The sequence below is a fragment of the Pristis pectinata genome, chromosome 1 (assembly GCF_009764475.1).
Source record: "Pristis pectinata isolate sPriPec2 chromosome 1, sPriPec2.1.pri, whole genome shotgun sequence".
NCBI classification, from domain to species: domain Eukaryota; kingdom Metazoa; phylum Chordata; class Chondrichthyes; order Rhinopristiformes; family Pristidae; genus Pristis; species Pristis pectinata.
Genome location: NC_067405.1, coordinates 86154446 through 86169943, shown reverse-complemented (window position 1 = coordinate 86169943; position 15498 = coordinate 86154446). Strand labels below are relative to the sequence as shown.

At 43.4% G+C, this 15498-nt stretch overlaps 1 protein-coding gene across 1 annotated transcript in view; it reads right to left on the bottom strand.

Annotated features, from left to right (window-relative positions):
- The window catches only part of LOC127570643 (neutral alpha-glucosidase C-like), a 95193-nt gene that overhangs the window by 16310 nt on the left and 63385 nt on the right, over nucleotides 1–15498 (bottom strand). Inside the window, exons 15-18 of the mRNA XM_052016394.1 lie at nucleotides 15259–15355; nucleotides 12789–12890; nucleotides 3232–3475; nucleotides 802–866 (exon numbers count right to left, since the gene is read on the bottom strand). Of these exons, the coding sequence (XP_051872354.1) occupies nucleotides 802–866; nucleotides 3232–3475; nucleotides 12789–12890; nucleotides 15259–15355 (508 nt within the window). The remainder of the gene's footprint in view (nucleotides 1–801; nucleotides 867–3231; nucleotides 3476–12788; nucleotides 12891–15258; nucleotides 15356–15498) is intronic.

The window sequence follows — 15498 nt, the reverse complement described above, 5'->3', positions numbered from 1 at the left end:
CACAGCCCTTTTCTCCACTGTACTTAGTCAGTATTTGGTTCTCTTCCCCACAGTCTTGCACCTTGTCCTCAAATATCAAGTAAATTTTGTCTGACAGAAACAACCGGTAGCTGGAACCTAATTCTCTTTCTTTTGTAGGCCCCTCCTTCCCTGATGACTGAAAGTCACATTTTCCGGTTTCTGCATGAATGTACTCTGGGACACAAATTCCTCCCCTTCCTTTTCAGCTCATGTATCTCTACTTCAGATTCCAACTGTGGCATGAAGAATAAGTTATCTAGCTATTTTCACATTAGGTTCTTCATCCAAAAGCTCTTCAAACAAAAGTTTTTCACTGTATCTCGGTACATGTGACAATAATAAACCAGTTAATCCCTGGTTCTTTCCAATAAATATCCTCTGCACTCTCGTCACGACCTTAACATCCTTCATATATTGTGGTGCTCAGAGTTGGTTACCGTACTCTCATTTATAGTGACATTGTAATATCTTTCCTTTCATACATTCTGGCTCTATTCATGAAGCTAGGGGCCATCTGTGCAGTTTATTTTTACACAGCCTGACAAACTTGTGCTGCTACCTACTACTTCTCAAGATTTCAAATTATACCATTTAGTTCGTGTCACTCTTTTCAGAATACATCACATCAGAGTCCTCTGGCTTAGCTTCCATCTACCATACGATGGCCTCTTAAAGCATCCTACTATCTTCCTCAGTCTTCACAATCTAGCCAGGTTACAGAATATGAATGCACTGACTAACCAAGTTATTATGTCATCGCATGACCCTAACATACCATACCTATCATATACTCATCATCAATTGCAAATGTGTTGTTCTCCTCAGGAAACTCCACCCATAAAGGCCTGTGAAAAGAAATGCCACCAATCATTTACTGAAATCATAAGGAGACACCATTTGTAGCAAAAACAAGGAAGATGAAATTCCTTCAATATTCACTTACTACACTTAAAAAGCGACTGCTTAGTTACTTACCATAACATCATAAAAATTACAGCATAGGAGAAGGTCATTCAGCCCATCATACATGCTCATGTTGGCATTATATTTGCAGCTCTTTACTCTAGTTCCCTCTTCATATTTCCATATTTTCTTTTTCATTTACATCAAACTCCTGAAAAGTGTGTAGTATTTCTAACTGATTTGCAAGCTTCTTAACCCTGAGCTCAGGTTAATGTCATCTGAAGACATGACACTCAAAGCCTGCAGGAGCTACAAGTTCCTCACAACAATGGTCCTCCTTGAACTCCCATACAATAGAAATAAAAAATATTGCCATAAGCAAGGGAAGAATAATTCAATTTTAAAGTAAATTGTTGAATCAAAGCTGACTGTACAGCAAAGGTCACCTTTAGTTTGAACTTGAATAATTAAATGAGGAAAGTTGGTTAAAGACACTTATGAAAATTAGTTCCTAAGTTTAAGGCATCTGACAAGTTTCGGGGGAAATTAATTAGGAATGCAAAAGGAAAACATCTGGGTATTCATCATCTTGTTAATTGGGCTCCCTCTAGACTCAGGAGTGTGACTGGTACTGAATGACACAGAATCAAAGACATAATTAGCAAAGAGGCCTGGTTTACCCAATGGATGTCAAAAGGAAGGAAATGTTTACGAACTCAAGAATCAGCTGTGATGGGAGGACGAGCAGGCATGGGAAAAGCTGCCACCAGCCGGCTTCACTGACTCAGTGAGTGAGCGAGTGAATCTGCTCAGCACTCCCAGCTCTGCTCGGCTCCACCCAGCCTCTAATTGTCGCAGCAGAAGATGCCTGCAGCCCCGCAGCAGCCGGCAAGTCCATCCCCATCCATCCTTCTGGTCTCCCAAATGCTCAATTGTATGTACAGGGTGCCCATAAGTTAGGCGTTTGTAACCTGAGGAGGACCTGTAGCGCAGCAGTTAGTCCTGCTGCCTTACCACTCTAGCAATCCAAACCTGATCTCCAGTGCTGTCTGTGTGGGGTTAGCACGTTCTACCTGTGACCACGTGGGTTTCCCCCAGATGCTCCAATTTCCTTCCACATTCAAAGATCTGTTGGTAGGTTAATTACCATGGTGTGGGTGAGTGGTAGAGGAATTGGAAGGAGTCAATGAGGACGCAAGAGAAAAATGGGATGAGTGTAGGTGGGTGTGTGATGGTTGGCATGGATATGGTGGACTGAAGGGCTTGTTTCCGATTTGTTTGACTCCGTGACTCTAAACAGTGAGAGAAATGGATAAAAAGTGGTGTTTGTAAAGGTATAGCTGGAGGAGTATTTAGGATATTTGATTTCAATCATTGTCTCACATTTGAATTGATTCAACCTCATTTCCAGTAGGTACAGGGGATCGAGATAAAGGTTAGAAAATAAAAAGCTGCAGATGCTGGAACCCTGAAATAAAAGCAGAAAGTTCTCCATGCTGCATACCTAGCTTTTCCCTGCTCTTCTCTACCTGCATCTCAGAGAAGAGGCACGCTGAGCATTTCTAGCACTGTGTTTTTATTTTTAATTTCAGCATGATTTTACTGCAAAATGGAGAATGGCAATCAGAGGAGGTCTGTGTATGCTGTGAATTAAAATTTCACATGGTGAAGTTCCAATCAAGGTAAATTGCTGGGACTAGACAGATGAATTTTGATCGATTTATATTTAACTTGTGAATGTTTATTGCTGAGACTGGGAATCAAAGTGAAGAATACTGGCTTGAAAAAAAACTTGATTCAGGACACAAATTATTTGCAAGTCACTCATTGTCAATTCCCAGAAGCCCCAGTGAGACTAATTCTGTGCATTGTATTCTGTTGCAATACATTTCTAAAATAACAAGGAAATCCAGTTACAGTATCCAAATACAGAATTGTGGTCTTTGCTGAGAAGGTCACATTTCTCAATGTATTGAGTGGGTAACCAAGTTTAATGGGCAGTGGTTAAGGACTATCCAATGATGATCTAACATAACAGCAAGGAAAAATATTCACAATGAGGTACCAGAGAAGCACTGGCAGTCAAGGAAATGATCCCCCAAAGCACCAACACTTTCAGGTAAAAGGTGAAGGTGAAGTTTGAGTAACAGTTCCTCCTACAGTGGTCAAGCCTGGGTTTCAAATACCTGTAATAAAAAACTTAATTTGTCTAATCCAAACCCTTCACTTTACAATTCCCTTATACGTAGATCAGCATTTGCCAATGAACACCTCCTGTTTATTGGAGGGCGTGGGAGCACTGATTACCTGATTACTGGCTCTGCTTTGGTGTGGGCCATGTAGAAGAGTGTGTACCAGAACGGCAGCAAGGCATATCGCTCTTGAATTGTTTTCCTGATGATCCTGGTATTTCCCTCTCCAAACAACCATGGTTCTCGTCGCTTTGTCTCAGTGTGGGAATGGTTCCTGAGGAAAGGCTGGTATGCACCAGCCTGGTACCAGCGAACAAGGAGCTCCGGTTCAGGATTCTGTACAAACCCACCTATGTCCGCTGAAGAAAAAGCAAAACATTTGTAAAGGGCAAAAGGTAGAACAGAAGTCAGAGTGCACTCCCCTTTTACTTGGGACACTTTTATCACTTCAAGGTTTGTTTTGAACTGGGACACAACTCGACGAAAAGCTTGGAGAAAGCAGCTTTGAAATAACTGCCAAATTGCTGCCACGTTGGGTCTAGTGACTAAATCTCAATACAATAGATACTGCACACATCACTGACCATGTGACAATTCTCCTCTGCTTGCAAATAAAGCAATGAGTTACAGAACAAAACTTAAGACACTGTGCTTTTTAATTTCAGAGTTGCCCTGATAATATTCAATTACAAAGCTGGAACCCTTTAAGCTATTTCATCCATTAATGTGTTGGCAAATGCATAACAATCAAACAAATTACTTTTGCTCTTTCCGTTGGCTTCTTACCTGCATCATAGCATTGCCTACACTTCAAAAAATACTTAATTAGTTATAAGGTGCTGTGGGATCTCGTGACAGCACAAAGAGTTGCTATTTAAAACTTCTTTTCTCTTTCTTTTTTATATTTTTTAGGTCCCTCCCCTGCATGTTGGTCTATTTCCTGATCATGGATGGCAAAGTGCCTTTCTCCCAAACCTCTGCTAAGTAACCAGCCTCCCTTGAAGCTTGCTTCTGCTTTGATTCTTTTTGTTACATAACTGCCCTTTTGGTTAAAAATATATTTACCACAGGGGAATTAGTTGAAGGGGAATTCCCTATATCAACACATACAACTTAGGTTGCCTGCTTGGCATTCCTTGAAGATGGCAATAAGTTAGACACAACTAATTCTGTTGCTATATGCTTTTTTTCTGACCAAGACTGAGATTTTTCTCCAGCTGCAACTGAAACGTCATACGACAGCTTCTCTGTCCCAACCAACTTTATCTGTTATAACATTCATTACCAAAATATAAAATCATGGTAGGACAAGACACAGAACTAAACAAAAGATTTCTAATTTTTAGGATGTCCTGTCCTCTGTTTTGTCCTTTTATTTCCCCATTCCTTCTAGGTTTCCAGCTCATGCAACATCAATCCACAGAACTCGGTGTTGAAAATCAAACAAACTGTGGGGGCTGGAAATCTGGTCTAAAAACAGAAAATACTGGAAACAGTCAGCAGGTCAGGCAACATCTGTGGAAAGAGAAACAGAGATAATGTTTAAGGTCAAGGGTCCTTCATTGGAACTGGGAAAGTGAGAAAGCAATTTAGCTTTATCCTGCAGAGGTTGGGGGAGGGGTGGATAAAACAAAGAGAATATCTCTGATAAGATGAGGTCAGGGTTGCCCAGGTATACAGAGACGTCTGGTTCACATCCAATGACGTACATTTGTTTTGATGATAATAGCAGTCAATTAGTGTACAATTAGACCTCATACAATGGTATCACTTGGGTAGCCCTGGCCTACCAGACATATTCCCTTCATCCCACCCATTCCACCTTACCCTCTCTGCAAATTAAAACTAAATTGTTTTCTCATCCTCCCAATTCTGATGAAGGGTCTTTGACCTGAAATATTAACTATCTCTCTTTCCACAGATGCTGCCTGATTTGCTGAGTGTTTTCAGCATTTTCCATCTTTATTTATGATCTCAATTTTATACATTCTAGCCTCACGTTAACAATACCTTAGAAACATGTTTGGAACGGAAGATTAAGCCATTCAAAATACTCCGTAATTCGATTAATTTACGTCCGATTTGTTTTATTTCAGTCTTGAAAGCACCAGCTGTCACATCACCCACAGCTTTTTGGAGCAGTGAACTTCAGATTTCTACCATTCTTCATGCTCCGAAGTAGAAAAAGCAATGTTTTATCAAGATGATACCATGTCTGAAATGTCTAATGGTTTGACGAGTGGCACTACACTCACCTGAGTTTACATGTTCAAATCCCCTCCTAAAGCCCTGAAAATGTGATCAAAGCTGACACCAACAGAGGCATTTTTCAAATGAGACATTCATCTGAATCCCTGTCCCTTCATTCAGGTTTAAGACCATAAGACGTAGGAGCAGAATTAGGTCATTCGGCCCATCGAGTCTGCTCCCCCATTCAATTACGACTGATTTATTTTTCCCTCTCAATCCCAATCTCGTGTCTTCTCCCCGTAACCTTTGATGCGCTTACTAATCAAGAACCTATCAACCTCTGCTTTAAATATACCCAATGACTTGGCTTGCAAAACCATCTGTGGCAATGAATTCCACAGATTCACCATCCTCTGGCCAAAGAAATTCCTCTCATCTAAAGGAACATCCTTCTATTCTGAGGCTGCACCCTCTAATCCTTGACTCTCCCACTACTGGAAACATCCCCTCCACATCCACTCTATCTAGGCCTTTCAATATTCAGTGGGTTTCAATGACATTCCCCCTCATCCTTCTAAATTCCAGTGAGTACAAGCCCATTAAATGCTCCTCATGTGTTAACCCTTCCACTCCTGGGATCATTCTGGTAAACCTCCTGTGGACCCTCTCCAATGCCTGTACATCCTTCCTTAGATATGGGGCCCAAAACTACTCACAATACTTCAAATGTGGTCTGACCAACACCATATGAAGCCTCAGCATTACATCTTTGCTTTAATATTCTAGTCCTCTTGAAATGAATGCTAACATTGCATTTGCCTTCCTTACTACCAACTCAACCTACAAGTTAACCATAAGCAAATCCTGCATTAATACTCCTAAGTCCCTTTGCACCTCCGATTTCTGAATTCGCTCCCCGTTTAGAAAATAGTCTACACCTTTATTCCTTCTACCAAAGTGCATGACCATACACTTCCCTACACTGTATTCCTTCTGCCACTTCTTTGCCCATTCTCCCAACCTGTCCAAGTCCTTCTGCAGACTCCCTACTTCCTCAACACTACCTGCCCCTCCACCTATTTTTGTATCATCCGCAAACATGGCCACAAAGCCATCAATTCTGTCATCCAGATCGTTAACATATAACGTGAAAAGCAGCGGATCCAACACCAACTCCTGTGGAACACCACTAGTCACCAGCAGCCAACCAGAAAAGGCCCCCTTTATTCCCACTCTTTACCTTCTGCCAGTCAGTCAATCTTCTATCCATGCTCGTACCTTTCCTGTAATAGCATGGGCTCTTATCTTGTTTAGCAGCCTCATGTCCAGCACCTTGTCAAAGGCCTTGTGAAAATCCAAGTGAACAACATCCACTGACTCCTTTGTCTATCCTGCCTGTTATTTCCTCAAAGAATTCCAACAGATTTGTCAAGCAAGATCTCCCCTTAATGAAACCATGCTGACTTTGGCCTATTTTATCATGAGCTTCCAAGTACCCTGAAACCTCAACCTTAATAATGGACTCTAACATCTTACCAACCACTGAAGTCAGGCTAACTGGCCTATAATTTCCTGTCTTTTCCCTCCCTCCTTAATGAGTGGAGCGACATTTACGATTTTCCAGTCCTCCGGAACCATTCCTGGATCTAGTGATTCTTGAAAGATCACTACTAATGCCTCCACAATGTCTTCAGCTACCTCTTTCAGAACCTAGACCCACCATCCAGTCCAGGTGACTTATTCACTCTCAGACCTTCCAGCTTCCTGAGCACCTTCTCCTTAAGTAATAGCAACTACACACACTCATGCCCCCTGACTCTCTCAAATTTCTGGCATGTTGCTGATGTCTTCCACAGTGAAGACTGATGCAAAATACTTATTCACTTTGTCCGCCATTTCTTTGTTGTCCATTACTATCTCTCCAGCAACATTTTCCAGTGGTCCGATATCCACTCTTGCCTCTCTTTTACTCTTCATATATCTGAAAAAACTTTTGGTATACCCTTTTATATTCTTGGCTAGCTTACCTTCACATTTCATCATTTCTCACCTTACGTTTTTTTAGTTGCCTTCTGTTGGTTTTTAAAAGCTTCCCAATCCTCTAGCTTCCCAATAATTTTTGCAATATTGTATGCCCTCTCTTTTGCTTTTATGCTGTCTTTCCCTTGTTAGCCATGGTTGCCTCATCCTCCCTTTCGAATGCTGCTGCTTCTTTGGGATGAACTGATCCTGTGTCTTCTGACTTATTCCCAGAAACTCCTGCCATTGCTGCTCTACTGTCATCCCTGCAAGGATCCCCTTTCCAACAGCTTTGGCCAGCTCCTCTCTCACACCTCTGTAGTTACCTTTATTCAACTATAATATCGATACATTCAATTTTAGCTTCTCCCTCTCAAACTGCAGGGTGAATTCTATCATATTATGATCACTGCCTCCTAAGGGTTCCTTTACCTTAAGCTCCCTAATCAAATCTGGTTCATTGTATAACACTAAATCCAGAATTGCCTTTTCCCTAGTGGGCTCGACCACAATCTCCACTAAAAAGGCATCTCGTACACAATCTACAAATTCCTTCTCTTGGGATCCAATACCAACCTGATTTTCCCCAATCTGCCTGCATATTGAAATTCCCCAAGACCACCGTAACATTGCCCTTTTTTATATGCCTTTTCTATCTCCTGTTGTAACTTGTACCCCACATCATGACCACTATTAGGAGGCCTGTATATAACTCCCAAAAGGGTCTTTTTACCCTTGTAGTTTCATAACTTTACTCACAAGGATTCTACATCTTTTGATCCTATGTCACTTCTTGCTAAGGATTTGATTTCATTTTTTACCAACAGAGCCACCCCACCCCCTCTGTCCACCTGCCTGTCTTTTTGACAGGATGTGTATCCTTGGATGTTTTGCTCCCAGCTCTGATCTTTCAACCATGACTCTGCGATGTCCATAACTTCATACCTGCCAATTTCTAATTGCGCTATAAGCTCATCTACCTTTTTTGTATACTGCATGCATTCAAATATAACACCTTCAGTCCTGTATTCACCACCCTTCTTCTCAAATTTGTCTCTATGTTGCCTGAAGTTAAATTCTTATCCCTTTCTAAACTTTCTGTCTTGTTCTTTATTCTGGAGACTTCAGTAACCTCTCCTGCACTCTCCTTCCCTTTTACTTTATCTGTACTTTTCCAATCTGTTGAACCCACCCCCCTACTATTTAGTTTAAAGCCCCATCTACAGCCCTAGTTATGCCATCTGACAAGACCCTGGTCCCAGCATGGTTCAGGTGAAGCCCGTCCCATCGTTACAGCTCCCTCCTTCCCCAAAACCGGTGCCAATGTCTCACAAATTCAAACCCACTTCTCCCACACCAATCTCTGAGCCACACATTTAACTCTCTGATCTTATTTACCCTGTGCCAATTTGCACGTGGCTCAGGTAGCAATCCAGAGATTATTACCTTCTTCGTTCTTATTTTTAATTTAGTCCCTAGTTGCTCAAATTCCCTCAGCAGAACCTCTTTCCTTATTCTACCTACGTGTTTGGTACCCACATGGACCAGAACAACTGGACCTTTCTCCTCCCACTCCAAATTCCTCTGTAGGTCAGATGAGATGTCCCAAACCCGGGCACCAGGCAGGCAACACAGCCTTTGGGACTTCCGATCCGTGCGAAAGAGAATTGTGTCTATTCCCCTGACTATACTATCCCCAATTACAACTACATTTCTCTTCTCTTCCCCATCTTGAAAGGCACCATGAACCATGGTGCCACAGTTCGGTTGCTCATCCTATCTACAGCCCCCACTCTCATCCACACAGGGAGCAAGAATCTCAGACCTGTTGGACAAGCTCAAGGGCTGACGCTCCTCCAGCACTACCTCTTGGATCCCCCTACCTGCCTCACTCGCAGACGCACCCTCTTGTCCCTGACCACAGACCAAATTTGAAGTAGTTAATCTAATTGGTGCAGCTGCCTCCTGAAACACAGGGTCCAGGTAACTCTCCCCCTCCCTGATGCGTCACAGTGTTTGAAGCTCAGATTCCAGGTCATCAACTTTGAGCCTGAGTTCCTCGAGCAACCAACACTTGCTGCAGATGTGGTCACCAGGAACCACAATGGGGTCCATGCAGCTACAACACCTCACCTGATCCTGCATCCTTATTTTATTTCGTCAGTTGTAATTTGGTGTCCTTTTATTTAACTGCCATAAAAAAAAACCTTGCCTGTTCTTACCTGTTACTCACCTGTGCCTCCTCGTCAAAGCCTCTTTGAGCCAAAGCCTCAGATTCCCACTCTCACAATGGCCACTCCAAAATGGCTGCTCCGCTTTACCCTACCTTTCTTTTATTGGCTGAGTTGTCACACACTTAGCCAATCACACAACTTTAAAAAAAACACTGCTAGCTCCTCCCCTCTGCTGTTCTGGCTGCTGCAACTGGAGAAAATCTGGAGGTTAAGTGAAAGATTCAATGGCACCAGAAGAACTGACAAGAGAATTCTTCTGACGTCTTGGCCAAAAATGTCAAAGCTAAGTATGGGGGACTATGATACTGTGGTTATTACTGAGACGCGGCTGATGTCAGGGCAGGAGTGGATATTGAATATTCCTGGTTTTTGGTGTTTTAAGAGGGATAGGGAAGGGGGGAGAAGAGGAGGAAGGGTGGCGATACTGGTCAGGGACACTGTTATGGCTGTGGAAAGGATGGATGTTGTAGAAGGATCATCTCTAGAGTCCATATGGGTGGAAGTAAGGAACAAGAAAGGAGCAGTTACTCTACTAGGAGTATTCTATAGGCCCCCCGGTAGCAGTAGAGATATAGAGGAGCAGATTGGCAGGCAGTGTTTGGAGAGAAGCAAAAATAACAGGGTTGTTATAATGGGAAACTTCAACTTCCCAAATATAGACTGGAACCTGCTTAGTGCCAAAGGTTTAGATGGGACGGAATTCGTTAAATGTGTCCAGGAGGGATTCCTGACGCAGTATGTCGACAGGCCGACTAGAGGGAATGCCATGCTAGATCTAGTTTTAGGAAATGAACCGGGACAGGTGAAGGATCTATTGGTGGGTGAGCATTTGGGGGACAGTGATCATTGCTCCATAACCTTTAAAATTGTCATGGACAGGGAGAGGTGCGGAGAGGACAAGAAGATATTTAATTGGGGAAGGGAGAACTATGAGGCTATAAGGAGAGAACTTGGGAGTGTAAAGTGGGATGTCCTTTTTGAAGGGAGATGTACCATGGATATGTGGTCGATGTTCAGGGATCTTATGCAGGATATTAGGGATAAATATGTCCCGGTGAGGCAGAGAAGGAATGGCAGGGTGAAGGAACCGTGGGTGATGAGAGAGGTGGAACAACTAGTTAGGGAGAAGGTAGCATACATAAGGTATAAGCAGCAAGGTTCAGACAGGGCCCATGAGGAATACAGAGGAGAGCTAGAAGGGGTCATGAAAAGGCATTGGCTAGTAGGGTTAAGGAAAATCCCAAGGCCTTTTTCACGTACATGAAGGTTAGGAGGATGGCTAGGGTAAAGGTAGGTCCGATTAAAGACAAAGGTGGGAGAATGTGCCTGGAGGTGGCGGAAGTGGGAGAAGTTCTCAATGAATACTTCTCTTCGGTATTCACCAAGGAGAGGGGTCTTGATGATGCGGAAGGGAGTGCTGGTAAGGGTAATGTTCTTGAGGTCGTAGATATCAAGAGAGAGGATGTGTTGAAGTTGTTAAATAATATCAAGACAGATAAATCTCTGGGGCCTGATGGGATTTTCCCCAAGCTGCTTCGAGAGGTGAGGGAGGAGATTGTTGAACCGCTGGTAAGGATCTTTGAGTCCTCGTTGTCCACGGGGATGGTGCCCGAGGATTGGAGAGTGGCGAATGTTGTCCCCTTGTTCAAAAAAGGTAGTAGGGATAGTCCAGGGAATTACAGACTGGTGAGCCTTACATCTGTGGTGGGTAAGCTGTTAGAAAGGATTCTAAGGGATAGGATCTATGAACATCTGGAGAATCATGGACTGATTAGGGACAGCCAGCATGGCTTTGTGAAGGGAAGATCTTGCCTCACAAGCCTGATAGAGTTCTTTGAGGAGGTGACCAGGAAGATTGATGAGGGTAGTGCAGTGGATGTGGTCTATATGGATTTTAGTAAGGCGTTTGATAAGGTTCCTCATGGTAGGCTTCTTCAGAAGGTCAGAGGCCAAGGGATCCAGGGAAGCTTGGCTGTGTGGATTAGGAATTGGCTTGCCTGTAGAAAGCAGAGGGTTGTGGTGCCCTCGGATTGGAGGGCAGTGACTAGTGGTGTCCCGCAGGGATCGGTTCTGGGACCTCTACTTTTTGTGATATTTATAGATGACTTAGATGAGGGGGTGGAAGGCTGGGTTAGTAGGTTTGCGGATGACACTAAGATCGGTGGTGTTGTGGATAGTGTGGAGGGCTGTCGGAGCTTACAGAGGGATATTGATAGGATGCAGAGCTGAGCTGACAAGTGGCAGATGGAGTTCAATCTGGAGAAGTATGAGGTGGTACACTTTGGAAGGACAAACTCCAGGGCAGAGTACAGGGTAAATGGCAAGGTACTTGGCAGTGTAGAGGAGCAGAGGGATCTGGGGATTCACATTCACAGTTCACTGAAAGTTGCCTCACAGGTGGATAGAGCAGTTAAGAAGGCCTATGGGATGTTAGCTTTCATAAGTTGTGGGATTGAGTTTAAGAGCCGCGAAGTGATGATGCAGCTTTACAAAACTCTATTTAGACCACACTTAGAGTACTGTGTTCAGTTCTGGTCGCTGCATTATAGGAAGGATGTGGAGGCGTTGGAGAGGGTGCAGAGGAGATTTACCAGGATGCTGCCTGGATTAGAGCTTATGGAATATGAAGAAAGGCTTAAGGTGCTAGGGCTTTATTCACTGGAAAGGAGGAGGATGAGAGGAGACATGATAGAGGTATATAAAATATTGAGAGGAATAGACAGAGTAGACAGCCAGCGCCTCCTTCCCAGGGCACCAATGTTCAAGACGAGGGGGCATGGCTTTAAGGTTATGGGTGGGAGGTTCAGGGGAGACGTCTGGGGGAGGTTTTTCACCCAGAGAGTGGTTGGTGCATGGAATGCACTGCCTGGGGTAGTGGTGGAGGCAGATACATTGGACAGATTCAAGAGTTTGTTGGATAGGCATATGGAGGAATATGAGATAGAGGGATATGCGGGAGGAAAGGGTTAGATAGTGTGAGGGTGGTCTGATGGACGGCACAACATGGTGGGCCGAAGGGCCTGTTTTGTGCTGTATGGTTCTATGGTTCTAACTAAATGATCAGTTATCTCATTGTTGTTTGTGAGATCCAGTTGTAAACTAACCTTCATCAATACAATAACACTGACTACTATCTTCAAACTTACATCATTGGTGGTGAAGCTCTTGAGACCTCTGAGAATGTGCTATGTTAATGCAAGTTCATTCTTTCCCCAAAATTGATTCTTACCTCCACAGAATGAGATGCCAGTTATACTGAGATTAAGTAGCATCGGGATTGAGATTTTAAGGTAGCTCCAGTCAGCGACATTGTCTCCTGTCCATACTGCTCCTAGTAAACACAACAGGCAATTGAAAAGTAGGTAAAGTAGTAAATAAGCTGTCCAACCTAGTCAATTTAGTGATTTTATAATTTTAGCGATATGGTTCACTTCATTTAAAAAGCACTTCATTTTTATACTCCTGTGAAGGGCAGTACCAACCACCCATCAAGCCCCCTAAACATTTACACCCTCCACTGGTGCACTATTGCAGCACTTTACATCATCTACAAGATGCACTGCAGTTCTTCACTCAGGCTACTTCAACAGCCACCCACCCAAACTCATGGCTTCTATACCAAGGAGAAGAACAAATGTGGTCAAAACCTGGGAACACCACCACTTGCTGGTTCCTCTTCAAGTAATATACCATTTTGACTTGGAAATATATTACCTTTCCTTCAGAGCTGCTGGGTCCAAATCCTGGAACTCCCTACCCAACAGTACTATCAGCATCTTACATGATCAAAACCAGTTAATGTTGCAGAATACCTGTGTTTTGTGAGATGACAACCTGCCAGGACAAAAAGAGGTCTGGGTTTGATCTGAAGAAATTTAGTGAATTAGTATTCAGTGCAAGGGCAAGGCAGCTACTTCTGATAAAGACTTTACATTAGGACAAAATGTCACACTTTTAAGCATTCTGCACCTTCCATGCACCAAATTGACAGGACACCACAGTTTTATACTTCATGGTTTGACAATGTGGAGAATGGTTTTCACAGCAGAAAAAATTCACCCAAAGGTCTACAACAATTTAATGAAGTGACTCAGCACTATCTTTGAGGGTGATTGGGAATGGACAATAAGTACTAGCCTTGCCAGTGATATCCATATCCCTGTAAATGAGTAAAAAATCTTGCATAACTCCCTCTGAAGTTGCACCAAAGAGAATTATTTGTGAACCTGGATACTCTTCCACCGTAGTGAAATAACTAGGAATGGACAAGTCTGTGGTAACTTATGGAAAGTACCAGGACCATGAGGACCTTGGAGCAAATTCCAGGTCACTGCAAGCCAAAAAGGCTCACCACATCCCCTCCCAAATAGCTGCCCCTCCCCAATACATAGAACTGTGTGCACACACAAGCTTAGAAATTTCAGAGTACAGGTTCCAATTGGTTCGTGAGCATTTGATATTAGGAGGCACTCTCATGCACACCTGTGTCCAGGCTGCATGTCTGCACCACAGATGAGTGCTGTGTACAAGTCAACGGAAGCTTGCAGCCTGAAAGATCTGAGTCAGCTCAATGGAAAGGATCCCAGCTATGAAACCAAGATTAGATCTTGCTCTCAGTCAAGATCCACAAATGTGCAAAGTTGCTGGCCAGTTTTCAATAGCGGGAACCTTTATTAACCCTCTCCCCTCACTTAGCCCAGTGATTGATGTTGTGTGCTATTTCAACTCCCCTTCCCATTCTCACACCAACCTCTCTGTCCTTGGCTTTCTTCACTGCCACGATGAGACCTAATGCAAACTAAAAGAACAGTATCTCATATTCTAGCTGGGTAGTCTACAACCCAATGGAATAAACATTGTATTTTCCACTTTCAGGTAACCTGCACCCTCTGTGTTCATTTCTCTTGTCTTCTGATTAACCCAGGTTCTCACACCCCAACTTCCCCCCCCCCACCCCAGCAGCAGCGCCCCCTGCCCTTAAGCCAGTATCTTTCCCTCCTCCCCCCTCCTGCACTGGTTCACCTGCCCATCATCCCTCCCTTATCTGACTCCACATCACTTTCCTTAATAGCCCTTTGTTTTCCATATATAACCTTCCAGCTTCTGCCTCTACACCCTTTCCTTCCCCCCACCTGGCTCCATCTGCCCATCATCCCCCAACTCACCTGATTCCACCTACCAGTCCCCATCTCACGCTTCTCTCTCACCTCTTTCTACTGGATTTCTCCCTCTACACTCTCAGTCCTGATGCAAGGTCTTGACCCAAAATGTTGATTATCCCCCTGCTTTCACAGATACTGCCTGACCCGCTAAGTTCCTCCAGCAGTTTGTATTTTGACCCAGAGTTAGAAGTGGGCCTTTGAATGTTAATGAAGACTTCTTCACTTTAATACTACTTTTTCCATAAATCAGGACTAAAAGGCAACAATTAAACCTCCCCTAAACTACAAGTAGACTATGATACATTTGAATAAAGTGAGGGTCAAACATTCAGGAAGGCTTGCCAAGATGGAGAAATCGATTGCCATCTAACTCTAAGGATTAAGTATAAGGACATTTAACTCTCAATGATCAATCCATGAAGTTATGAAGAACTTTCTCTTTGCATCCTAAACCTGGTGTGAGTTACAGGACAAGTAAAGACTTAGACTGTCAGCCAAGAGCTCCCTATCCTCACTACTTGCTTTGATTTCACTAACCATATCGCTGTGATCCAGCAAAGAAGGAACGAGTCAAAACAAATGGCCTTTCTCTTCCTCCAGACCGACGGATCAGACCTTCTGCAGATGCCCATTGCTGATGCAAAACACAAGAAAAATGTCAGCTGGCTTTGAGATTCTGTGACAGCGATTATAAATGGCCTTTTTTCTCTGGGAATTCAGTACAAGGAAGTTGTCTGTCTGGTTCCACCCTGCAATTTAAAGAAATTCTTCAATTTC